At 37.4% G+C, this 27,967-nt stretch overlaps 1 protein-coding gene across 1 annotated transcript; it reads right to left on the bottom strand.

The window, feature by feature from the left end:
- Positions 1–103: 103 nt before the first annotated feature.
- Positions 104–27,967, bottom strand: LOC113069662 (anthrax toxin receptor 2-like). The gene is made up of 5 exons (XM_026242830.1): positions 27,858–27,967; positions 27,176–27,271; positions 25,006–25,173; positions 24,737–24,817; positions 104–2,462 (listed from the first exon to the last, which is right to left on the bottom strand). Exons 2-5 carry the CDS (start codon positions 27,269–27,271, stop codon positions 2,424–2,426), a joined length of 384 nt encoding a protein of 127 aa, XP_026098615.1. The 5' UTR covers positions 27,858–27,967; the 3' UTR covers positions 104–2,423.

Genomic DNA, 27,967 nt, shown 5'->3' on the forward strand with positions numbered 1-27,967 from the left:
AATACAAATTACTTTGAAATTACATTCATTGACTGGACTGCAGCGAGACATGAGCCACTACAATCACAAAGGCCACAAGTGCTAATATATATAGAAAAAAAAATTGTCTCTAAACATAATGGGTTTTAATTAAATTAACAAATCATTAGTACCAATACATTATTTCCTTGCCTTTTTATGTACAACAAATAGTGCACAACTGTCATCACAGAGTTGCTTAAAAATGAAATAAATCCTTGTTTTGCAGTCCAATTTCTACATCAAAACTTTGTGACCCTATTCTATTTTAAAGTTAAAACAGGTGCAATTAGCTTCTCTTTCTTTTTTTCTTCTTCTTTTTTTACAAAAATTGCTAACATTATTTTTTAATAGCTGGTGTGCTAAGTTCATTAATACTAAGAACAAACCCAATCCTGCTACACAAAGTTTACAATCAATTTTTCTACAAATACATTAAAGGGTCATATAAAATACATAAAAATACACAAGGATCACAAATGAAGTGAAAACATATAACAATGTAAAAGGTAAATACAAAAAAGCAATAATAAAGAGAAAGCAGATGATGTGATGCTGGTGATGTTGAGGAGGATTAATAGCATGTAAGGAGCTGATAAAAATATTAAGCCATGTTATAACTAACCTAATAGAAAAAAATTCTAACACTGAACTGATATTCTATGATCTGTGACATGAAAAATACACATAAAAATGAGGCTGAAAATGACACTCACCTAGCTATCCAAAGAAGTGCATTAGCTTAACTTATAAGTGCCACTCCGGGAACCATTTCAAATGTTTGAACTTTTCTATAAATGTATTCTGTCCTTTTTTTGGGGTGGGTGGGTGGAGGGGAGCAATAATTAATGTCCCTACAATTAGGATGATAGAAACAAAGAAATCATTAAACAAGGGCTTTTTCTCCCCCAACGGTCCTGCCATCTTGCACACTTGCATGCCCACCGAATGTGAGCCACTGCGCCCCATTCTGTTCCCCCCTCAAACTTGATGGTTGTTGAACTTATTTTTAGTGTCATTTGATAAGCTTCCCTGCTTGCACTGAGACATCCCACTGACCCAGCCACTGGTCATTGTCTATACCACTTCCCGTCAAAGCCGGCACGCTTTGTCAGATTTCGACTCGAATATCCATTTTGCATCTGAAGTAGCGTATCGAAAGTGACTGGATCGTTCGAGCCTTTTTCTTCAGCTGCCGCCCCCTTCCTCCCCCACAGTGTTTCCACTGACACTGACATCATTCGCGATCGGCGTCGTGACAGCGCGTTAAAGAAATCTAAAATAAATATATATTGCTCGCTTTTCTGTGCGCAAGTGGAGGGGGGAGTGTGATGTGGATAATTTCTGGAAATGAACAATACTCATCCGTCCGTCGCCCCTTTCGGTTTAATCTTCCGAGTATATCGAATGAGGGTGTCACATTAGCACAGCTGAGGAACTCTTTAATTTCTACAGAAAATCTCATACAAAAGAAGAATCTCTAAAGTTGCCTTAAGATCGATCAAAGTTTGATATTCCAATGCCAAGAGAACTTGTGCACAAATTTATCGAGATCTGGTTGTGGCTGGACAGCTTTATTGATGTGTTAAAACTTTAACTGAGAGGCATGTTTCTGAATTGTGAAAGGTCTATGCATTAGTGAGCACAGAACAGACTGCCAAATAAATGGGGAGGAAGCACCAACCACCGGAGGTAAATCTGTCCCTCAAATCCTTGCCGGAAAGCTTTGGTCACAGGGTGTCTTGCGGTGCAATAACGCTCTATTAATTTCTCTGCGCTGTCCTCGCATTGATAGAAAGGTGTCTTCACAAACTAAAGGGCAAAGTCTTACTGCGTCCAATACCTTAGGGCGTTCTGTCTACAATTTGTCATGCGTGTGCACTTAAAATGACAAGATCTCCAGTCAAAGAAGCCCCGCTAGGCATCCGACAATAGTGGGCTTGGAGAGATTTTTGTGAAGAGACACTGCCAAGAGGCAAAGTACTACTGCACTCCATGAGCCTACTGGGATTAGTTCTACTTCTCAGCCAACGGCAAAGAGCCTCATCTCATTCGTTTTTTTTTTTTTTTTTTTTTGAAATAGCCTCCGTCTGTGTCCATAAGATTCTTTTTTTTCACAGAAGACACAATATGGTCAGAACATGAAAAAGCCTGTGCTTTGCATTAAAGCTAACCAGATCAGCTGCAAAATCAGACACTTTTTTTTGTTGTTGATCTATCTAGTCATCCGCTTGCCATTGAGTAGCTTGAGAGATAGCAGAATTATAAGTTTTGGAAAGCCTGAACAAGATACTCTGAAGTGGCCAATGATAAGCTATGTCATCTCGAGTAAATTCTGTTTTTTTCCCGTTGTTCCATCTGATAAACTTGGAAGTCAAAGTATTTCAGAGACGGGATGCTGTCATCTATTGATGCTGCACCCGACTGAAGTTCATACAGCGTCCCTAGAAGAAAAAGAAAAGGATAATTAACTGATTGATTGATTGATTCTTCCATTTTAAGTAATTCATGTTTTAGTATTATAACTATTTTTCATTAAATTATTGTAAACAATAACAACAACAATAAAAATAAAAATCATAATAATAACAATACAAACATTTTTGTGCCATATATATATATATATATATATATATATATATATATATATATATATATATATATATATATAAAATTACAGTATTTCAGATTTTTTTTATTACCTTTATGTACAGTATAATACTATGTACAGACATCAATCATCATGGCTTTTTGTCACAATGGCCCTCACCTCACTTGTCCACAAATATATAATTTACTTTCAAATATTATATGCATACTGCATATAAAATATTATAATACATGAATAGTGTATATTATATATATATATATATATAATATTGATATATACATAATAAAACATGATCACATTTTCCTCACAAATAACAAGTGTATTATTATTATTTTTATTATCATTACTTTTTTAAAATATACATTTTGAGTATTTCTGTTGAAAATAATTTTAAATAATCCTGGAAAATGTTTTATTTTGGCACACAGTGTCATCGTATCTCTCATTGTTATATAGTGTGTGTCTCATCAGCTGGAGAAACAGGGTACACTGGCACCAAGAGGGAGCTCTCGCCTAGCGTATAACCACCATACACACTCTCGCATGCATGTACGCGCACACGCGCGCACACACACACACACACACACACACACGTGCAGGATTTATAAATGTTCTACAGAACCTGAGCATTTTTAACACTGAGAGCTAATATATTTTTCCCGGCATGTATGACTGATAACTAGTGTGTAACAACCAACAATGAAAAACGAACATCACAGTAGCCTGCCCTAGTTTCAAGTCACAATTGGCATTAGATGTTGGAAGAATCCCAGCGTCTTCATAGACGATCCATGAATACGGGCTTTACGTTGTCCCTGCATTGTAAGCCAAGCGAGGCGCACCCTCTGCGATAGATCTCACTCCGTCAACAAATAAGGCACATCAGATGCTGTTTTGGCCACGGTTGATTGTGTGGCTAAGTTTCCTGGATTTTGCAGGCTTTGAAGCAGGAACTCTGAAAAGCTGTCCGCCTTCGCTACAAAGGCTGCGTGAGGCTCTGCTATAGGAGTCGACCAGGTGCCGAGCAATACGGTCATACCCGAACCCACGGCACGGTCAGACCCATTTTAACTCTATCGCTCCCAGGCAAGAGGACTTGGCATTGGACACTCTGAGACAGACAGAGCCCACCTGTGTCACGAGAATAGAAGGACCATGGGCTAGATGTCAAGGTGATGGCATTGGACAGGGTGTCGTGGGTAAAAGTAGAGAGAGTACGCTGAAGAGACATTTTTACTTGTTCTTCTCACTTGAGACTTGCAAAATGCAGTTGTCAAGAGGAGATGGATTTAAAATGTTACACTTCCTTTGTGTCTGAATTCTTTAAATAATATAAATACAATTATATTTCAATCAAATCTGATGCAAATTTTGATTCATGTTTATAAAATGAGTCTGACTGCAAGTTCTTTGCACTAAACTGGTCAATATGCAGAACAAATAACGTTCAATTATTCTCCCATGAAGGCACAAATATCAAACAACGTCAGTTGATAATTGCTGAATACATAAAAGAAGGAATAATTACACCACACAGAGTATATTAAAAACTAGAAAGAGGCTTGATTGGCCTGATCAGAGATTTCTCATGGTTTCATGCCATCTTAAAGAGATCACACAAGGCTCAGTTCATCAAGAGCTTCACCTCTGTGACCCCACACATATGCTACACCTATACAGATCAGTCAAACAGAGACGGCCTGTTGGGGGGCCATCATTACCCCTCCATCTCTGCTCTTTGGAGCGCTCTCCGAGCCGCACCATTCTGACGGCCACCAGACTTCCCAGAAAGATGTCTGCTGCTCTGATTAGCCGTGTTCTTGGGCACCTGTCCAAAAGAGGGGTCTGCATGTGTTTTTGCATCTCATCTTCTGCTAGCCACTCTCTGGAACAGCTTGATTCCTCCAACCCTAGAACTCCCAGAGGAGCCGTCTTGCACTTTCTGTTCTTAAAAGGAGTGAGATCCATGAATTGAGAAAGGTGGAACTTGGAAAGTAGCCCATGTCCTTCTCAGGACCATTTCATTTCATGCAATGATGAGTATTTTATTCCCCTCAAAAGATGTATAACAGTGTGTACAGTATTTTTTGGTCTTTACATATTTGTCCATTTACTGTAGCTGATTTTCTAAAAAAAAAAAAAAAAAAAAAATAAATAAATAATATATATATATATATATATATATATATATATATATATATATATATATATATATATACACACACAAAAACTGTATGTATATAATGTATATAAAATCCAATTAAATGTTATAGTTTTTAACACTATTGTTAAAAGGACAGTAAGATCTGTAAGATTTTTTGAAAGAAATTATTACTTGTATTGGCCAAGGATGCATTAAAATGATCAAAATTGACAATCAAAACATTTATAATGTTAAAAAGATTTCAAATAAATGCTGTTCTTTTTAACGTTCTATAAAGAAAATTAACACAACATAAATATAAAATAAATACAAAAATATTAAGCAGCACAACTTTTTTCATTTTTTTTAAAGAAATGTTTCTTGAGCAGCAAATCAGAATATTAGAATGATTTCTGAAGGATCATGTGACACTGAAGACTGAAGTTATGATAATTTCCATCACAGGAATTAATTACATTTTTAAATATAGAAAAACAGCACAAGACTATGTCACAATATTACTGTTTTACTATGCTGTATTTTGTATCAAATAAATACAGCGTTTGTGAGCATAAGGGACGCCTTTAAGAAATATTAAAAACATTTATTATGGAATTTGACTGGTAGTTGGTGTGTTTGCAAATTTTAAATCAGGGTTCCTAAAATCTTGTCCTGGAGGGCCAATGCACTGCAGAGTTTAGCTCCAACCTTGATCAAACTCACCTTACTGTGATTTTGTAATATTGATTAGCATCCTCAGGTGTGTTTGATTAGGGTTAGAGCTAAACCCTAAACTAAATCCCCCAGATTTGAGGATCCTTTTTTAAAATGCTATATTAATATATATGAATTGAATTGTTGTTTATATAACAATTTTGGACTTTTAATTGTATAAACATTTGATTTATACATTATAAGAGCATGCATTATTTGCAAAAGTGCAAAGTTTACATGCAATACACTGCATATAAAATAATCTTCTTTCACTGAAACCTTTCTGTCTTATTTATAAAAACTACTGTGACATTACAAAGAAAAAGGGTTGCCTCCAAAACCCTTCCCACATATTGAACATTTTAGAAGATCAAAATGGAACAGGAAGTGCAGCTGCAAACAGGCCTAGGGAAAATGCCAGAATGTGAGCAATCCTGCACTCTAGAGCTGGCCCCCACTATCTCCACACCCATGGTCCACATACGGCCCACATAGCACCGCCATCTGGTCTGGTGGAGATTCAGAACCAAGCCAAGAGAGCCTAAAATCTAACGCCTGCTGACAACTTGGATAAATTTTCCAGTCATTAAAAAGTGATATAGGCACTGGAACAGTGAATACATTAAAGCCTCAAGAAAAGGACAGTTTGAGCCACCAGAAACAGTGGAGAAGCTCTCGATTTTACAGTTGAGAAACTGTAGCTGTCACGGATGAATCAAAACGGGTCCTTTGACAAGAATTCAATTTTTGAAAAAAGCATGTCAGCATGAGTCTCACAGGCTCTGGACGACCTTATAATGCTCTACCCGCAGCTTGCTTTGAAAGCGAGAGCAGACTGCGTGGTGGTGATCCCTGGAATTTAAGTCCACAGTCACAATGAGCCACAATGTCTTTTGGAGGCACACAGGTGCTGTAAATTACAAGGGTATAAAATACCCCCTCCTGCTGACACAATATTTTCAGCAAATCCTGCTGGCTCAAATCAAGTCTTCTGGGTAAATAAAGTGGCATATGATCAGCAATCAAGAGCTGACGACTACCGGAGAATGATGGTTTTTAATCTTGAGAGACCGGTAGAAAAAACCCAACACTGGCATTAGGTGTCATTATGCTTACAAACTGGTCATTACTGGCTCACATTTGAGGTATAACATTAGAGGCAAAGCTGATAGTAAACAAAAACAGACTCTTCAAAGCATTAACCTCTGCTTGCTTAAGCATCTGTCACAGATCTGTCTTTACAAGTTCATTCAAGCAAACACTGTAAATCATATATCACACGACTGAATCTAGTTATGTAGATCTTCTTACAAAGCAGATTAGTTCTGAACAATAACATTTAATGACAAATGTATGTATTTTTTTGCCTTTGTTGCGAGTCACAAAATGAAAGGAAATAAAATGCTTGCAAAAATGATATATATTTCAGCAGTGTAGGTAATAGGTAATGACTTATGACTGGTCAATCACTATTTATTTTTTTTAAGTTATAGTCTATCTTAAACAACTGAAATTCATGAAATTCACGCATCATGTTATTCACAAAAGAATGTATTTTGAGGGATGTCTCTGGTTCTTTCTCTCTCTCTCTGTACAATACAAATCAGTGGTCACCAAAATGTTTGGCTACTAGCATTCTTAAAATCTTCATCTTTTATGTTTTCACAGAAGAAAGAAAATGATACAGGTTTGGAATGAAATGAGGGTGAGAAAGCTTTTAGAAATGTTTCTTTTAGAGTGAACAATCCCTTTAACTATCATGTACAAGACACAATAGAATCTAAATATTCACAGTAATATCTTAATCACGGATGCAGTCAAAATGAACATACAGTACAATACAAGCAGGTAAGGGAAATTGAATGATTCAGATTACACTTAATTATTACTGCTCATTAAATTCTCTCATTTACATATTTCATTTGAAACCTGTATGAGCTTTTTCTCTTCTGTGGAAGAAAAACTATATTTTGAAAGAGGTTTTTGAAACAACTTTACGGTGAGCAAAAGTTGACAGAAGTTTGATTTTCTAATCATAAACTACATAGAACAATTTGATTTGATTTGATTTGGTTCTTTTTTAAGTATTGTTTCTTTTTCTTTTGCTAACGAGCTCTCGAGTTCCCAAACCTACTTGAATCCTATGTCAGTTCGGTACCAAAGTAGACTTTTTGTAATTTTGCTGATCATCTGATCTCTGGAGATGACTTGCTCTGGGGAACCAACGTGTTGGAAAAGATCAACCCCCGGTTTCACAGACAAGGCTTAAGCTCTAGACTAATATGTAAATCTGAGCTGTTTTAACTAAAAGAAACTTGCACCGACTGATCTTAAAACATGTCAATGCCTTTACTTTGTCTTAAGATGCAAACTCCTAATTGTCCTAATTGAACTATGGCCTAATCCTGGTTTAGGCTAAACCCTGTCTATGAAACCAGGCCCAAGTTTACAAAGCTCTGCTTAGCAGCATGGTCAACAGAAAAGTATTTTCCTGTGAACGTAGCTTATGCAAAGCTGCACTACATCTGCAGATGTTTTCTGCTCCCCATCCTGTCTTTCTGTCCCCGCGTTTGTCAGAAAAAGTGCACATGATTGCCAGCTAACAGCTCTGGGCACCATCCCCTGGTTGTTTGAGAGAAAATGCCAGTCATTTTGGCGGAGCGCAGGCGCTCACAGACGGCACAGGCGGGCACAGATGGCACTAATGGACAAGCAGAATCCAACAGAGGGAGCAGGAACGAGCCACCGAGGAGAGCTATTCCAAATAGCAGCAGTGAAAGCCAGGCCCTGCTCAGCTTCAGCAAGGTTACCACTGCAGCGTTTCATCATAAAGAATTTAAAGTGATAAAATAATCATAAGGGGGGAGAAATCTGTTTGGCCAGATGCCAGCGGATCAGATGGGAGAAGATTGTTCTTAGTTAAATACATGTTTCAGAATAGCAAAACTTGAGACAGCAGGTATTTACTCCAGCTTGCCATCTGAAGAACAGGGAATGTTGTTTGTGAATGCTGTAAATATATAAATGTTTCATGCTTCACGCTTAAAATGAAGCTCATTTTAGCGATTGATACACTGGTCATAATTTTCACAAGCTGCCGATGAAAAGTCTGCTAAATATGATATATATTTTTATATGATGTAAAGCCCATTCGTGCTTTTTTTCTCAGCAATACTTCAGCTGCTAACTGCAAATAAAATAAAAATATTAAAAAAAATAAAAAAAAATGTTTTTTTATATATATTAAAAAGTAAAATGCTTTCCTCTCTGTGAAAGCTGTATTTTCTCAAACAGTTTTCATGTTTGAAGTGTGCGCAGCACAAGCATACAAATATTTGAAACTGTTTTACATGAGAGAAAACTGTAAATGATGTGAGCCGTAACATGTTTGTAATTCCTGTGTTTAATTACCGAAACCCCTCAAGCCACTGAAAACTCCACTTCCTCACTCCTCTGCTTGTATGTGACTATTTCCCTTCTTCCCCTCCTCAGAGAAATCTCACGACACTGCAAATGAGCATCCAAACAAAGCTGTTGGGCTCATCTGTACTTTTTCATTTCTGGCCTGTCTCTGCAGCTTCAACTGGCCTGCAGTCAGGCCCCTAGACACGATAAACATTCAGCTGCACAAAAACCATAAGCTTGCACACAGGCTCACAGTCCAAGAGAAAACACACAATCTAAAAACTAGGGCTGTCAAAATCAGCATGTTAACACTTGCGATTGAATATGTTTCATGTTATTTATTTTTGCAAATTTAATCTGACTCTATAATTATAGCATTTTGTTAACCACAAACCCTCTCTTAGAAATTTGTAAAGTACATGCATACATTATGTCTATATGTAGAGTACTTTTTGTATTTAGCGTAGCAGTAGACAGCAGAATCAAATTTTGCAAATACAAATGCAAAAATAATTGTAAAAAAAACAGTTTTTGGGAAATTTACTTAATGTGTAAATGCAGTAATAGACTAACAGTTCTACCAAAAACTCTAAAGAGAAGCTTCTGAGAAGAGTAATGCGCAAAAAGCATCTAAGTGTATGTTTGTACTGTATGAGGCTCCCTTTCCCCTTGGACTCCTCTGTCTCCCCTTTCGCTTCCACCAGCGTGGCGGCAGGCGGGGTCACATGTGATCTGGGCCAGAGAGAGATGGGAGGCATGCGACAGGACTGGCGGTAATTGGAGGGAGCTGTCAGGATGGAGCAGCGTTGCATCCGTGTGAGATTCCTGCCATTTGGATTCGACCACACACACGTGCCAGGGCGCCTACCATCCCATGGGGTGGCATGCATTAAAACTAGTGATGAGGCTAATGTGTGTAGAATCGCTTCTGGCACCCAGCCCACAAAGAGGTCAATGGGTGACCTGTTAGAGAAACTGCAATGTATAGGAAAGTATACAGCTATTTAAAATACTACGAAAATCGGCTAGCTCATTTTATTTTTTGTGTAACCCTTGTAAATTATTATAAAGACTATGGACTAGTTATACGTTAATAATCATGTCTTAAAATTTTATACAAGTTTATTTTAAGTGTGTCAAATTTAATTTAAATAATCTAATCAATTGAAACTAAACAAATTATAATAAATTCAAATGTCCATATTAAAAAAAAAGGGAAGTTTGTATATACTTCATCATTTACTCAGAAAGTTTCCAAACAGTTGAGTCTGCACATATTCTATTTTATTTTGATTTATGACCTAATGATGCCTTTACGAGCAAGTCCCCCTCATTATTTAATGCAAAAAAAATTCAGCTTTAAATTACAGTAGAGAAAAGCTTTATTTATGTGGTGCTATAAAGCACAGGAGTGTAAATACACACTGGCTGCACACCCTGCTATATTCAGTAGCAACCCTGGTGATAAACCATCTTGTTATGTCTACTGGGGAAAATATGCTTATCAAGCCGCATGGTAATGTAAGCAGTAAATAACTTGATCATTGCACAGCAACAGTGGAAATCTAACAGCATGAAGCAGCTTCAGGCCACACTACATTACTAAGGAGAGCTGTATGTGTGTTTGTGTTTTTTTTTTTTTTTTCCTAGACCACAACTGTGAGAACTGGGTTAATGTGACCTGAGTTGGTCAGACAACATACTGGTCAGGATGAGAACACACAGGCACTTACACACAAACACACACACACTCACACATATTGAAGAATAAAACTAGTAATTTAATAGAACAACATTCTTCCGACATACACACCAAAAATCTTCACAACATTTTCAAGATTCCAGGGTGCAAGCACTTATTCAAAGACAAGACATCTGCATACAGGTGTAACAATGCTTCAAGCCAATAATCACAACAAATACCTAGAAATAACCACATTGAGTCGGTCTGAGCCTCTTGATCACCATTGTTCCATAGAAGACAACCCGTGACCTTTCCTCTAGCGTCTGCTGCAGCCTCCCATGGAGACCAGACACCAGTCACAACGTCACACCTTACACAGCTACTTCTCTGCAGACCTTTTGCTCATCTCCTCATCAACTTCCATTAACTCACAGCTGCATTTCTATTGCAGGAAATCTTAACAGATTATTTAAGATCAACACAGCTTATTGCTGACTAAACATATCTTTTCAAAATATGTACCTGGACTAAACTGACAAGAAAACAATATTTCGTCACTTTTGATCATGCTTTTATTTCATAAAATTGATCAAAAACAGTAGATGTTACTAAAAAAATCTGCTTCAAATAAATACTCTCTTGAACTTTCAATGAATCGAGGAATGCATGAAGAAGTTTCCACAAATATATTAAGCAGCCATTTGATAAAAATGTTTCTTGTTCACCAAATCAGCATATTAGGATGATTTATGAAGACTGGAGTAATGGCTTCTGAAAAATCCCTTTTGCCATCACAAGAATAAGTTAGATTTTAAAATATTTTAAAATAAAACACAGTTATTTATTTCACAGTATTTCTGAAAAAAAGAATTCATTTAAAAACCCCATACTTTTGAAAGGTAGTGTATATCCACTTTCGATGCAGACAATGAGATAAAATTCTCCGTCTCCACTGTATCAGGAGGACGAGTGTCTGTATTCAGCTATACAGATGTCATGATAACGAGCTGCCTGCTCAGGCTGGATGATATTGTGACTGCACGTCTCTATCTGTGTGTGAGAGCATGTTTTTCTCCCACTAAAACCAAACACTGTCTTGGGCAGTGGCGTCGGCCTGCTTCCCAGTCATTCTCTTTAAATGAGGTTTGCGAATACTATATAATCGGCTAAGATCAAACGACAAGGGGGTGGGGTGAGCGAGTGCGCTCTCAGCTTTGATGGTCCAACCAATGACAGCGTCTGAGGCCGTGTATGTGTGTTAGTAGAGGACAGGCCCTGTGGATGAGAGTGGGTATATTTGGAGGGGGGTGGGACTGGCTATTAAATGGAGGATGACAGGGAGTAATTATTCTAATGCGCTACTTTGCAGTGCGACTGGGTTAAGGTGTCAGCTGCGAGTCATTAGGCCTGACATGCGCTGGATAGCGATGAGACAGCTGTCTCCCTCCCAGGTGGGCTGACCCACACCGCTGCCACCACGCTAACCGGCCACCGTCAGGGTGCCTCTGGAACCAGTTAGCCCAGCCCTGGTAGTAGCTATGCTGTACCCTGTCTAATGAACACAGCCTCTTTAATTTTACTGCCCATGCACTCGTTAACTTTCTGTGTCCTCAGAGGAATAGAAAATGAAAGAAAAAAGTAAGTCAAATAAAACAAAGAAGGGAATTTACTAAGAATGATAACGGCGTTCCTTTGCACACGCTGTCTATGTGGCGGTTTTAGTGAATTATGCAAATCAGAAAGCAGTGCAAATACACCCAAAAAAAATCTATTTGCGGAGTGCAATTTCCCAGTTTGTGGACAAGTACAGTACTAGGTTAAGGAGCTTGACTTGACTGCATGTCTGGAAATAAGTCTGGTTATAATGCTTATTTCTGTCATTTGATGAATCACTGAAATCATGATCGCTAGAAATTGTACAAAAGCATCTCAATTTCTTTTTTACCACCTACTTTCTGCAGTCAATAACAGTGAAATGTTAATTGCATCAGACAAATAGAGCTGAGTTTTATAAATAAAGCACACATTACAATAAGCCTTATGGTTTTGATAAATACAATGCAGTGCTATTTCAGTACAGTTAGCTCCAGTTTAATATAATATAATATAATATAATATAATATAATATAATATAATATAATATAATATAATATAATATAATATCCCGTGTTAACATTTTTTATTTACTACTGTAAATAAGGTCATAAAGGCTGCTTGCACAATAAATAATTTTTTTTATTTTTTTTTTATCTTTTGCTTTTTAGATAAAGCATATCATTTGATTTCCACACACAGAATTCAACTTTCCAAAAGTATTTCATGTTAACTAACTACATATCTTACAGTGAGAAAAATCTACATAAATATGATTTATTTGCATATGTTCCGATTCTGGAGAATCAGTGCCCCCGAGCCAAGCCTCAGACGACAGAGATAGAATTAGTGCTAATATATGCAAACATTTACAAAGAGCAGAACTTTCCATATCCTTGTTACAGAGGATCATATCAACCCATACCCGATGGCCTTGCTTATGAAAAGTCATGAGTCTGTGCATATGTACCTGAAAGCAAAGTTCACATAAAAAAACCTATGAAGACAACAGTGTTAACCTATTCAAAATGAATCTACAAGACAGAGACAAAAAATATTCACATGAAAATGTTAATGCTTAAGCTCTTCCGCATTTCTTTAAATTTGAAGTTATCATTGTAAAAAAAAAAACATTTTGAAAGAAAGATCTAGAACGTAGCATACTTTTTGCACGATTTGTAACAGTTTTGAACCATTTTGTCAGGAAAATCCACAATTCTGGAATTACCATTTAGGTTTCAGTTTTACATTCTATAATGCAGTTTTTCTCAACTGGTGTGTCATGACTCGGAGTCACGTTGTGGATGGCAGGGAAAAACTATGCTAAATGGAAATCAATGAAATGCAAATCCCAGTAAGCACTGATGACATGAAATGCAAATACTTGATTTTGAAGACATTTACTTTTGTAAATTAAAAAATTTTGGTTCTGCGTTGGGTGACCGCTTTATGTCCAATGTAAAATAAAAAATAAATAAAAATAATGATCAACAACAAACACAACGATGAAACCTGATATAATAAAAAAAAATTCAGATTTCCTGTATATGAGTCAGGACTGTTACACAATGTATTAATAATCATGGGAAATTCCCCCAGTCCTTAAAGTTATTACTCACATGCATGCTGAAGTGAACACATCCATGATACCAAACACATTTTGCCCCATGATTCCACTGGGCCCGAAACCAGAAACAAACAAGGCCTTCTGTTTCTAATCAAGAAAACCAGCAGAGGTCATACACACACAGTCCTCCTGAGTCCTTGCACTCAAAAAAATGAATTTTTAGTTTTGTTCACTTTACCTGAACAATTCATGTTGAATTAATGCCATTTTGGCTATTTTTCATTTCAACATGATTGTGTCATGTTAAACTGACTTAAACCTGTCTCTCGTTGGTTTAACATAAAGTTTTCATTTTGAAAGAACATGTTTCAATCAAGTCCCTCAAAATAAGTTTTACACTTCCCATCATGCTTTGCACAGGACTGGATATGGGGAGAGAAAATGTTGAAATAAAGTGTTATTTTATGCAGTTTTTAATAAAATGTGATAATAAGGAGACTTTTTCATGTATAATGCTCTATTATGTGGGCATTTTAAAAGACTTTATATTGGTGTATTTTGTGCGAGTTACCATTGTGGTGAAGTGTGGAGCTTGTGGTTGGGTTGAGGACCTGGTTGAAAGAACGTCTAAAATACTTAATTTAAAAAAAAGCCACTTTAATGAGAGTGCTAGTGTATGATGTACACATAGTAACATCCTTAAACTGCAAACAATTAACATCATGTGTAAAGAAAAGTTATATCTTACTTGCTAATGTTTTTATAACACTTTGGCTAAACTTGCATGGACAGTGGTTCTACATGATGTAAACATATTATCTCTACTCAGATATTTCATGTAGGATGAACTAAAGCAAACTGAGTAAACTCAACTAAAGGTAGACAAGTCCTTATAACTTGATTTATTCATGTCCAAATAACATGGTACAAACATGTGGAACCACTGTCCATGATAGAATCATGTTCAGCCAAAGAGTCATTTTTTTGAGTGTGCCTTTCATTAGATCTTCAGTCATCATGTCATAATTTGTCGTTTACATCACTATCCACACTTTAAGTCTTAAAGGGGTCATACGACGTTGCTAAAATTAATAATTAATATTTATATTAAATAAATATTATTTTGTGTATTTGGTGCAATTCAATTCAAAAAACACATTATATTCCACATTATTTACTTTATTGCTATTCCTCTGTGCCCTGCCTTTTTGAAACGTGTTGATTTTTGTCAAGCTTATCATTCTGAAAAGAGAGGTGTATGCTGATTGGCCAGCTATCCAGTGCATTGTGATTAGCTGAATACCTCAATCGTGTATAGCACTTTATAGAATTATGAAGAATTAGAATTATATTGCTCGCTTTAACTTTAATTAGTGCTACTGTCTCTTCAGTTGGTAAATTACTACTTTGTACAGATTCTTTAACAATTTTTGAAATGCAATCAGATAAAATGCATGGAAATAAAGTGAGCAGTGTACAAAGATGATCTGTGTAAAGGATTGGTGTTGGACAGATAGACAGAACGGATGGGTAAAACTCAAAACTTCTTGGGGAAGGAAATTTATGCGGCTGCTACTTCGGAAGGGTTTGGGCCATCTGATGGGTTAAAACTATTAAGACCACAAGAGCAGTTCTGCATCTGTGCACACAAAAACCAGGATTCAGAACTACTTAAATGCATTTGTTTTGAGACCCACAGATACATATCCAGATGATTGTGATCAAAACAAAGGAAAGTAAACAACGCCATTTCCCACAGATCTGATCTCTTTATGTCGAAATCTCTCTGCTGATGACAAACCCAGAGTCCTTTGTTTCTACTTGATTTGATCTATGATATGATTTATGGGACAGAGTGACCTATAAATCATTAAGGTTGACATCATCATTAAACTTCCTATGTTAGATTATAAACTGTTATGATGATCTATAATTATGATGAATGTCATATGGATTGTGGTTCACATCTCTGTAATTTTTATAAAGTGTGAGCATGCTGAGGACAAGTTTTGAAGTGACATTAGGGAACAGAAGCAGGACTCTTTGATTTAGTTTTCTGAGGGCACTAGCTTTCCTCCTCTGAGAGAACGTTTGACTGACAGGACGGAACAAATACATAAATGAATAAACCAATTTTTTCAACAGCTGCACAATAATTGTCGCATCTGTGTCCTTTCTTCCAATCAATTATGAACCACAAGTTGTAACTTATTTATAGCCAATTCAGACTCTAGTGATGAAATGTTAAAGACACTCCAAACGCAAAGTGATATAGGGATGCCAAACTTGAAATCTTAAAAAATACATCTGCTCAAAATTACATGCTGCATTGCATCAGACCTGTAAGAAAGTGACTTTCTGCCCACATCGTGGGACCACGAGTCTTATCTAAAAATTGATGTGATATGAGATCTAGAGGGAGATCCTACGGTGCAGTTTCACAATGTCTAGCCAAACACTGAGTTTCAGTATAGTGACAAAAATCAAGTCCTGCTTTTTAACACTGTTAAAGTCATGCATTATGTGAGCACAATTAATTAGTGCCTAATAAAGATCGGTTAAAAATAAAGAGGCCTCCCAAATTTGCATATTAAAACTAATTAGCATAATCAAGCCACTGAAATCTTGTGCATTGCATTCAGAGAGCTGAAAAAGAACATCGTCTTCCTTTCATTTGAATTACTTGATTTATTAAATTATATAAAAAAAATGATTAAATATAAATCCTCAATTCTTCTTTTTTTTCTCTATGATCATTGCTGCAAAATGTACATATTTAAATATCTTAAAAACAAACCACTGAAAAAAATCTACGCAAATTGCGTTTTAAACAGTTGTGCACTGTGTTCATCACTTTAAATATTCAAATTGATCAGACGAGGGAAGGAGTGAATTACAATACATTACCGATTCCCTGTATGATTTCCATAGGTCTGTCACACACAAGGAGAAAAATCAATGCGACAAAGCAGCCCAGGGAATGTCTGACACTAACAGTAATGCTGTTTAATTAAAGCCAAGATTCCAGCTCTCATTGCAACGGGGCTTTGATTTTAATAGACGATGAAGAAATGGCCCGCATGTTGACGCGAGCACATTTGTAGCCAGTCTGGCCAATGGAAAGAGAATGTACACGCACACACACACACACACAAACGCGGCAGGACATCAACTCGGATTGAATCAGGGGGTTAAGGGGAAGTACACAGAAGCTTGCGCCTGTGTTAAACAGTCTGCTAAAGGGGGCAGGTACCAGCTCACCCAGCTAATCAGCAGAATTTGCTCCGATACAGGAGGAAAAAGATTTCTGAGCACATGCCTCTGTCACATTCATCACTAAGATAAAAACCTCTGTAGGCTAAAACACTTGACCTCAATATGGGAACAAAAATGACAATGCAAACAAAGAGGAAGGGGAAAAAATATGATTGTTAATGGATTGCATTTTGTTATACTTGGATCAAGTCTTCAAACAAAGCCAAGCTGAAAGCTTATAAAAGGAACTGAAAGCATAAAGAGAAACTGTAAGAAAGACATAAATGATTTGAATATTTGTTTTCCCCAATTTAGACCATGTTCTATAGTTGTCATCCCATTGTCATCTATCTATCTCATAAACAAAGACTTTACTCTGACGTAAATTTAAATTTCATTCCACTGCTGAGGATTATACAACAACACTAATAGTAACTGAATAGTGCTTAATGTACTGGAGACAATGGCAAAAGCCCCAACAAATAACAAAACTGCTATCTATCTACATTTGTGGACAGGTTAGTTCCTCTCCAAACCCATCTAATGTGTACACTACTCTAACCCACGAGCTCTGTCATCCACTTTGGCATTCCCCCCTGCCCCCCAGGTTCTAGTTCCCAGTGCCACCCTCCAAACCAGCTTACTGGGGTCCCCAACCTAATCCTGTTACCAGGAGGTCTGGCTGTTTGAGGAGGCTCATAGATTAACACGGCAGACATTGTCGAATTTTCAACCAGCCACATGGACATCTGCCCTACTTTCTACATTTCACGTATCCCCCCCAAAAAAGATGGAGAGAGACCTGGTTCAAAGAGCAAGGGGCCATTTCATGGAATCAGCAAGCCAGTCATTGTTAAAGCTGTCATTTCTCCTCTGGGGCCGGCGCGCTTTAACTGAACTGTCAGCTTTCTACTTAATGCTTGTTAAGGGTTACAGGCCAGTCTGCTGAGAGCACTAATGAGGACCAGAAAAAAGACACAAGCACGTTTAAAGGATGCACACCGATTGTCATAACAAACACAATGGTGCTGTAATGGCTACAAAAATTAGCTGCTCAAGAAAATTATGAAGTTGTGAAGATTTACAGCAGAAGGTAAAAGACTCATGCTTCTATAAATATGTTAACGTTTCGTTGCGCGGTCAGATCTCTGCTTCCATAAACAAGTGCTTTCCTCTCCTTTATTATTTGTGACGCTCTGATTTAATTCCAATTACCCCAGTAATTAGAAATCTTGTGCCCTACGATCTAGAGTATGTTTCAACTTAATAACATTTGCCAGGTTTTATTTGTACACGGAGACCAGCACTTGCTTGTATTTGTTCACAGAACAGAAAGTGTTTTTTTTTCCTAGAGGCAAACAATTCTGTATTTGTCACATGACATCCTGTGATAACACAATCAGAGAGAGATTGAATCATTAAATACTATTAAGCACTCTTATCTCCTGTCATTCTTCTTGAGATGCAAGTCCACAATTTGTGCTCTTGTTTAATCAGCATATTGATTATACAAAATCTGCATATCAATGGGATACATCACGAAATAATTTATGGCCGAAAAATTAAGCCATTTAAATGTAACCAAAAAACAAATTTGCCTCAAAGCTGAAGTGTTTCGTTTCTACACACAGCATCACTAAATGGAACTACAGAAGTAATAACTGTTAAATCCAATTAAGCCGATTGCCTTGCTCCAAACTCACATCACTGCAATCACTGCAAAATCAAAAATAAAAATCACCTCAACTGCTGAAAAAAAATATAATAATCCCTTAAACAATACACCTTTTAGATGATTATTATATGTTAACTTAATTTATTTTTCTTCTCGCATTCTTGTCTTTGTTTTAAACATAAACTACACTAAATATAGGTAAGTTTATACTTAAAACAAGGAAACTACAATTTAAAAATTAGGCAATAAAAATACATTTTATTCAAGATATTGTGTCTGAAAACAAGTCCTTATATCAGATATGATTCTCAGAATTTTATTAGTTTATATTTCATTTGCTTTGAAATTTATTTAAATAATATATAGATATTTCAAATAAAAAAATACAATAAAGAAGTGTCTATTAAAAAAAATAACAGTATTACAGTATTTACACATAAGCCTACAAATAGCTTAATACTTGTCTCTGGAATAAGAAAAAGTATCTTAACACTGTACAGCAAAAAAAAAATTCATCCCACAGAAGCTTGAAACAAAACGCAGAGAGTGCATATCTAAATGATGCTGCTTTTACCTAGTGCCAAGCAAACCACATTTCTGACGGTTGTTGTATTGCTGATCTGTTCAGAGCAGCTCAGTTCTGCTCATTAGGCAGTTGTCCCTCACTACAGCTGCCAGACCCACTTCATACTGGCCTTGCTAGTTCATTAGGACACCGTTCGCTCTCTTGGCTCCCGGGGTAAAACACAAACAGTTCGCGGTCTGCCGCTCTGCGCCCTAATCCAGTCATGAGACTGGGCTCTTAAACACTACTGCGGCTAAGCCTGGCCATGTGTGCCTCCGACCTGAGGGACCCGTCCTGCCAGCCTAGAGCCTTAATCTTTCCCTCGTACTCACTCTCTCCTCCGTCCTCTACCCTGCTGCTATTTCTCCATGCCAGTGTAGCCTTCCTCTCTTCCTCTCTCCTGCCTCCTCTAATAGCATTCTTCAAGAGCCGGCCCCGCCGTGCCGCCCGCTCACAGTCTCTTAATTAAAATGCTCCCACCGCTCTGTTTATGTGACCGATGACTGTTAAATTAAGATGCTGTCACACTGGGCCGCAACAGTATATTTTATATTTATTTATATAATTATTTTTGCTGGGGCGAGTTCCGCCACAAGCACTAGGCCTCTGGACTGCGAGCTGACATGTTTTCTTTGTCTGAGGTCGGAATTTACACCATTTAAAAATACACTCCACCTCATTACAGCACTGCCCTAAGGAAGCAAGCAGTCTGCATGGGCTAATAAGGTATGTGTTATACAGAGAGAGAGATTTTAATAGGGTTTAATGTATTCAGAGGCTACGCTAAAGTGACATTATACGTCTTGAACAATGCTTTCTCGGGGTGTGGGGGGCCATTGGTGCTAAATCTGCAAATATTGCATTTGCACCAAGCTTGTATAACACGTTGAGCCTTCCTTGGCTTCAAAACCTCTGACAGTATCGACTCAGCCTGAGTAAGTGAGAGTGGGAGTTGAAACCAGAGAGAAAATGAATGATTGAAAAAAAGAAAGAAGAAATATCCTGCTGAACGACATCTTGAAAATTAATATTGTAAAACCATCCTATCTATAATCACCATGAGTTAACATCATTACTCCCATACCACCCCCAGAAGTCTCCAATGACGAAACCAAAGCAATGAAAAGAAATTCTGATTCTGTCATCGTTACATTATCCTCTTGCCGTTCCAAACCTGCATAAAACTCTATTTTTTTGTGAAACACAACAGGTGAAATTTTAAAAGTTAATGATGTCCATAACAATAGTTTACCTAACTGACTTTCATTGTAGGGATATTTTTTTAAATATATATATATATATATATATATATATATATATGCTCATCTAAAAGGATTATTAGGAACACCTGTTCATTTTCTCATTAATGTAATTATCTAATCAACCAATCACATGGCAGTTGCTTCAATGCATTTAGAGCTGTGGTCCTGGTCAAGAAAATCTCCTGAACTCCAAACTGAATGTCAGAATGGGAAAGAAAGGTGATTTTAGCAATTTTGAGCGTGGCGTGGTTGTTGGTGTCAGACGGTCCGGTCTAAGTATTTCGCAATCTTCTCAGTTACTGGGATTTTCACGCACAACCATTTCTAGGGTTTACAAAGAATGGTGTGAAAAGGGAAAAACATCCAGTATGCGGCAGTCCTGTGTGCGAAAATGCCTTGTTGATGCTAGAGGTCAGAGGAGAATTGGCCGACTGATTCAAGCTGATAGAAGAGCAATTTTGACTGAAATAACCACTCATTACAACCGAGGTATGCAGCAAAGCATTTGTGAAGCCACAACACGCACAACCTTGAGGTGGATGGGCTAGATTGGAAAAATGTTGCCTGGTCCAATGAGTCTCGATTTCCGTTGATACATTCAGATGGTAGAGTCAGAATTTGGAAACATAATGAGAAGATGGATCCATCATCCCTTGTTACCACTGTGCAGGCTGCTGGTGGTGGTGTGATGGTGTGGGGAGTGTTTTCTTTGCACACTTTAGGCCCCTTAGTGCAGATTGGGCATCGTTTAAATGCCACGGCCTACCTGAGCATTGTTTTCTGACCATGTCCATACTTTTATGACCACCATGTACCCATCCTCTGATGGCTACTTCCAGCAGGATAATGCACCATGTCACAAAGCTCGAATCATTTTAAATTGGTTTCTTGAACATGACAATGAGTTCACTGTACTAAAATGGCCTCCACAGTCACCAGATCTCAACCCAATAGAGCATCTTTGGGATGTGGTGGAAAAGGAGCTTCATGACCCAAATGTGCATCCCACAAATCTCCATCAACTGCAAGATGCTATCCTATCAATATGGGCCAACATTTCTAAAGAATGCTTTCAACACCTTGTTGAATCAATGCCAAGTAGAATTAAGGCAGTTCTGAAGGCGAAAGGAGGTCAAACACAGTATTAGTATGGTGTTCCTAATAATCCTTTAGGTGAGTGTATATTAGGGGTGCACCGATCAAGATCAGCTGATTATTAATGCGCATCTCGTCAGTAAAGCCGGTTCAATGTTTAGCGGTAAATTCAATCAGGTGCGCGATTTCACAAAGAGCAGCTGTTACTACACATAGACCTTGTTAACTGACTAGCTGCGCAAATAAACGCTGATAATGAACGTGGATTTGTGCAGCTAGTGCACCGATCAAAACCCAATCTTGATCGGTGCACCCCTAATATATATACTGTATAGATAGATAGATAGATACATACATAGATAGATAGATACGGGTTTGGAAAGATGAGAGATAATGTTTTTGTCATGATTCTGCCTTCATGTCCTGACGTTTTTGTCTTGAGGCAGGATCATGACAAACCCGTGTTTTGTGTACAAGCACATGGCCTTGTCTTTGGGCCATGTGCTTGTGTTGTCTCGTCCCCTTGCCCCGCCCCCTTGTTATCCTAGTTTTGTCGTGATTGCCTTACCTGTGCCACCTGTTGTGTCTTAATTAGTTCTCCTATTTATATCCCCTAGTGTGCTCTGTCTTTTGTCGATTCATTGTTTCTATATGCTTCTACATGGTTCCTGTGATTGTTTCTACATATGTGTTCCTTCATGTCAACTTGTGAGATATTGTATCATTGTCACCCCTTGAAGAAGTCGTTGTATAACCATGAGTGTTTGTTTGTAGTTAGTGTTTAGAGTCTTTGTTTATCTTGTCAACCCAGTCCTGTTTAGTTATTTAGCCTCTACCCTTGTCGTTGTTTTCCCCCTCGTGGGTTTTGTTTTCCCCTTTTGTGTATAATAAATCCTGTGTTTTGTGCATTCCTGTCTGCATTTGAGTTCATCCCTACCCTCCACATAACAGGTTTCTGAATGTTTTAAACTGTGCAGTACTTTGGGCAAAAAAAAATCTAAATATTTAACTATTTTATATGCACTACTATTCAAAAGTTTGGAGTCAATAAGATTTTTTTATTTTTATTTTTATACTTTAATTCAGCATAGATGCATTCAATTGATTAAAAGTGAGATTTCTAATTATACAATTATACAAGATTTCAAAAATAAATGGTAACAAATCTGAAGGTTCATATGACACTATGAAAGTTCACTTCTGCCATTACAGGATTCTAAAATATATTCAAATAGACAGCTATTTTATGTTGTAATTTCACAGTATTACTGTATTTTTGGTTTAATACATCCGGCCTTGGTCACCATAAGAGACTGCTTTAAAAACCTTTACAAAAATCTTACCAATCCTAATCATTTGAATGTTAGAATAAATGACAGAATTGTAATTTTTGGGTGAACTATCCCTTTAAGACCCACAGCAGCAGGGCAAAAAAATCAAAAGCTTGTTCTGCAGGTCCCATCTCGAGTTTGCCTTTGTGTTGCGTCTCTCTGGGGTTAATGTATGTTAATGCATCATTTATTAAGGTGCTTATTAGTGTGTTTTGCAGACTGCTGCTTTGTAAAACAATACCGAGCCCTGCCGAGATGGTTAGATAGAGGCGGGAGCGAGAGAGAGAGGGAAAAACAGGGGCGGGCGGGCGTTCAAAAGAGCCCCCGCCAGTAATAGGCCAGCCCTTGACGCGCTGCCACCTTCTCTACCTGCTGTCCCCTGCCGCTCTTTCGGGAAACTTGACGGCAGATGTTGCAGTGCTAAGCTGGCTCTGAAGTGCCTCTCTGGCTCCCCGGTCTCCCTAACAACACAGTCAAACCACATTAGATCTCTTTATTTGTGCCCCAGGCAAGTTCGGCAGTGCAGCTGTGTCCACCCTCCGCTCTACCTTTGGTGTTGGAGCCCCTCAGGCGGTAAATGGGAGAGCAGAAAGTGTTCAGGCTGTCTTGAAAAAACTACATCTGCTGACAATCCAGCAGTCTGTCTGTGGGCGGAGTGGGAGGAGGGACCAGGAGAGGTCTCAGAGCTGAACAGATGTCTGCGACAACCTGCTTCCTTACACCTGTACGAGTCCTCATAACCCCACGGATCCGGCGCTGAAAAATTCATGACCCCGGAGGGTTCCTGTCGGGCATCAAAGCCCCCCTCTCTCTAGCCGAGCGTACGCGGCCCACCTTGGCTTCAGCGAGGGACTCCTCGGGCTTTGATAGCTCATGCCTGCACCCAGTGCACTTGATCAAGGGCTTGAAAGTCTGCACGATCGAGCTGTGGTCTGACTGAAGTGTGCCAGGGTCCCGCTTGGAGGCTCCATACCCTCCTCTCACATGTATTGAGAGTTACAAAGGTTTTAACAGTTCGTTTGAAGAAAGTAAAACAGAACAACTGGCTCAAGCATGACTGGGATATTGTAGCTAAAGGGAGCACTAGTGCCACACATGCGGTGAGGGCTTCTTCGAGATGAAACAAACCCAAACAAATACTTCAAACTGTGCCCTTCTTTCGAAAAGTTAAATTGTAGGGTGCACGTTGTCAGCACGACTTGTTTACTTCAAGCCTGTTTACTTTAGTCTCACAAGAGGATGATACATTTGACTCAAGTTCACTTCATATTTTATTTACACTACCGGTCAAAAATGTGGGGGTTATTTAATGTTTTTATTAATCAAAGATGCATTTAACTGATCAAAAGTGACAGCAAAAACATTTCTAATGCTGAATAAGATCTCTATTTCAAATAAATGTACATTTTCAATAATAAGAAATCTGTACAATGCTAAAATTAAGTGGCACCTTCTGTTGCTAAATGTAGGGCTTTTAATGTTGTTTTTGAACATTCATAGGACTTGTTTTTACAAACATATCAGTTCATTACAAAAGGTACAAAAGAGGAAGTGTCTGCAATATGAACTCATGTCAGTCACATCCTGTTTCAAGTCTTTGCAGCTAAGGTTTATGAAACTTGTGAACACGTATTCAGTATAACACGCACACAAGCACACACACACAAACACACACACACACGCATGCCCATGAACTGTTACAACACACAATGATACCCTGTTATGCTTCATTTGCAGCAATGTTCTAGGTTGGTATAGTATGGGAGGGTTATGAACATTATTTGCCAACTGCAATTGGGTAAACCATCTGTGGCTTACCTTTTCTGTGGTAGTTGGGCGCATGAGTGATACTCTATCATATTGTCGCCGCAGAAGAGCCCACAGTGCCTCAAGCCGCCCCTATGATGATAAAATCAATATGAGACAGTGGCGTAACACCATACTCGGCATTGGTGCTTTGCATTTAACCCATCCAAAGTGGACCTGTGGCCTCAGCTTGATTTTCCACTGATCTCAAACAAAGCCATCAAACATTATAAACTACAACTCAAAATGAGGAAAGGGAAGAAAAGAAGAGATCCCCTCACCCTGATCGGAGTATACCACTTGGATTCAGATCCATGGGATGTGGGATGGGGTGTGGGACGCTTTTTGATCATGGGTTCCTCTGTCTCCTCTTGTATTTGCACCACTGCATTCTTGGCCTTCTCGAGGCGTGCACCCTCCTCTGTGGATCCTTTCTCTCCCCAACGGACCTACACAGAAATTTGTACTATATTATATTATATTATATTATATTATATTATATTATATTATATTATATTATATTATATTATATTATAATTACAACTATAAATAAACAGAAAAAGACATGAAATAACGTATAAATTCATGTCTGTCCCTTATTTGAAAAGCTTAATTAAAACTGCACTCCTCAAGTTAAAAAACACATCAATAGAACAGTTTTTTTTTTTACAGCTTCCCAGGACATCCCATTCTGCAACAACTCTCAATCGATAAAACATTCTCTGCATACCATATTTTCTTCTTTACATTTCAGGATGTGCTTTAAGAGGAAGTAGGCAGGTTGTTCTTAGGTAAACCTCCTCCCCAGATCCTAAGATTGCTTTAGAAATGTAGATAGGTTGTCTGGATGAATGAAAGCTTTCGAAACAATAAAGAAAGTTGTGATCCCCGTAAGCCCTGAGCTTTACACACTCATGGGAAAAGTTACAATTTCAGAGGGATCCTTAGGGATGTCTCCTTTATTTAGAAGCTTGGAGAAGGGATGGCTGAGCATGTATCAAACCAGCTTTGAGATGTATACAGTGCTAAGTAGCACATTTCAGCGGAACAAAGTCAAATGACAGAATGGAAGTCAGCAAGATGAATTCATCTCGTCACAGCAGTTCACAATCCTTCAGCGTCGACATGACTTAAGACAGTGGGACATCATGGAGGCTGAACTGGCAGGGCCCCTGTCATGTCAAAAGCATCAGTCAGGGACTGTGCTACATTTAAGGGGATCTCTATCAGAAACTTAGAGTTGTGTTGAGCTTGACATCACAGAAACAAAGGCTTTTAGATGGCCAAGAAGAGCAAGTGTTCTTTTGTGGATCAAAAGAAAACAATATGTTTTCTTTTCCAAGCTCACCTCAGTAATCCTCCACCTGATTATTTAGGTCTGGACCAAAATGTTTAAGAATATCTGACATCTAAAGCAACACAAGTAGAACTACCATACCTAATGACTCAAATGACTTTATCAAATGAACAATATAATTATGTTAATAAAGCAATATCACATGAGCTGGGGTGTTGTTGTACTAAATAAGAGTAAGTTATCTTGCAATTCTTTAAATATTTGAAGAAGTTAATGTCAAGTAACTTACATTTCAGATTGACTTTGACCTGTTAGTTGTTGTTTTTTTTAGGTCTCACACCAATGAAATATTTCTAAATGAAGTATAACATTTTGCATTAAAAAAGAAATGCTAAAAGTCAATTTAGCCAATTATAATGTCAACATTATCATGTAGAGTATAAAAATAAATATATATTTATTTTGTAAAATATTCCTATATCTTTGAGGTTTATTAAAAATGACATTTTACTGTGTTGTACAATTATTCTATTATTAAAGACTAACTTTAGATAAGGGTTAGATGAAAGAAGAAATAAAAAAACAATTAAATATCCATTTAAAAAAAAATATATATATATCAAATATCGATTGATACTGGCAAAAAAATAAACTTTAATGTCAACCGATAACCAATATGGTAGCAATATATTGTGTATCCTTATGTGTGACCCAAATCAAAGCACCCCACTCTATGTCCATTCCAGATTTTCCATTTTCTGCTAAACTAAAAAAAAAAAAAAAAACAGGATAGACCATTTTTCCAAAAACATTCTATCTCCAGTCTCCAGGCGAAGTTACACACCCCCACTTGAACACTGCACAGCTCATTAACCGTTCAAAACTGTTGTATTGAAATACACTTTTATGCAAGTCCTATATTTATGAAAACTGTCAGAGAAAGAAGCATGTTGATGTAGCAATACGTGACTTAATAAACATACAAAGCATTAATAATGTCAGGCAGGTCATCAACACTCCTGTGAGAGAGAGTGGAGGTGGTGGACAACTGCTAAATGCTCAAAGACAGCTGTGATGACATCAAAACCTTTCCTGTCATCAGAGAGCTGCAAATCATTATAAGCATCATTAAAGTGTAATGTCTTGATGTTCACCTCCATGCGTTTGATTCCACCAGCTCCTCTTCCTCCATAATAAGATGCATCCACGGTTGGCCACTTTTTCTTGGGTAATGGTTCTGGCTCTGGCATCTTTAAAAAAAAAAAATAAATAAAAGAAATGGACAGAAAATGTATCAAACCGATACTTCCAGCCTCAAATAAAGCACTGCCAATTACAGCAGATGTGTAACTTTTATATTTATTCTCATTACCATTCAAAAGTTTGGGGTCATTAAGATTTTAATATCTTAGGATATATCAATAATATTTTTGGAAAATGAAATTCATTCCTGTGCAGCCAAAACTGGATTTTCTTAAAACAGTCACATGATCCTTCAGAAATCATGCCAATATGCTGATTTGGTGCTCAAGAGGCATATATTATAATTATTATCATCATCAATGCTTAAAACAGTTGTGTTGCTAATTATTTTGTAAGAAAAAAAATATATTTATTTCCGAACTGCATTTATTTGAAACATTGATATATTTAATGCATCTAAATAAATTAGAAATAAATAAATAAAGCTTACCACAAACTTTTGACTATATTTTAGGATTTTTTAAAAAATACTTTCAAAGGAACAGTAATGAACCTTTTTGTATGTTTTGAAATATATACATTGAAAATGTATTAAAGTCATATTTATAATTTATAAATAAATAAAAACTTTACAGGCGGAGGTGGAGTAGGTCTTTGAGGGGGTGGGTCTTTAATAACCTGAGAAAAGAAAAAGAATAATTCGTAATTATATTAAGCGAAGTTAGTTATTGCTGTCTAAGGAC

The sequence above is a fragment of the Carassius auratus genome, unplaced genomic scaffold (assembly GCF_003368295.1).
Source record: "Carassius auratus strain Wakin unplaced genomic scaffold, ASM336829v1 scaf_tig00002120, whole genome shotgun sequence".
Lineage (NCBI taxonomy): Eukaryota > Metazoa > Chordata > Actinopteri > Cypriniformes > Cyprinidae > Carassius > Carassius auratus.

What these genes read in the sequence shown, in the direction of transcription:
- LOC113069662 (XM_026242830.1), bottom strand. Translation starts at nt 27,271, where the DNA reads ATGCCAGAGCCAGAACCATTACCCAAGAAAAAGTGGCCAACCGTGGAT. An exon ending in GTGGAATCAAACGCATGGAG is followed by an intron (nt 25,174 to 27,175) that starts GTGAACATCAAG and finishes ATTTCTGTGTAG; the next exon opens with GTCCGTTGGGGAGAGAAAGG. An exon ending in AGTGGTATACTCCGATCAGG is followed by an intron (nt 24,818 to 25,005) that starts GTGAGGGGATCT and finishes TTATCATCATAG; the next exon opens with GGGCGGCTTGAGGCACTGTG.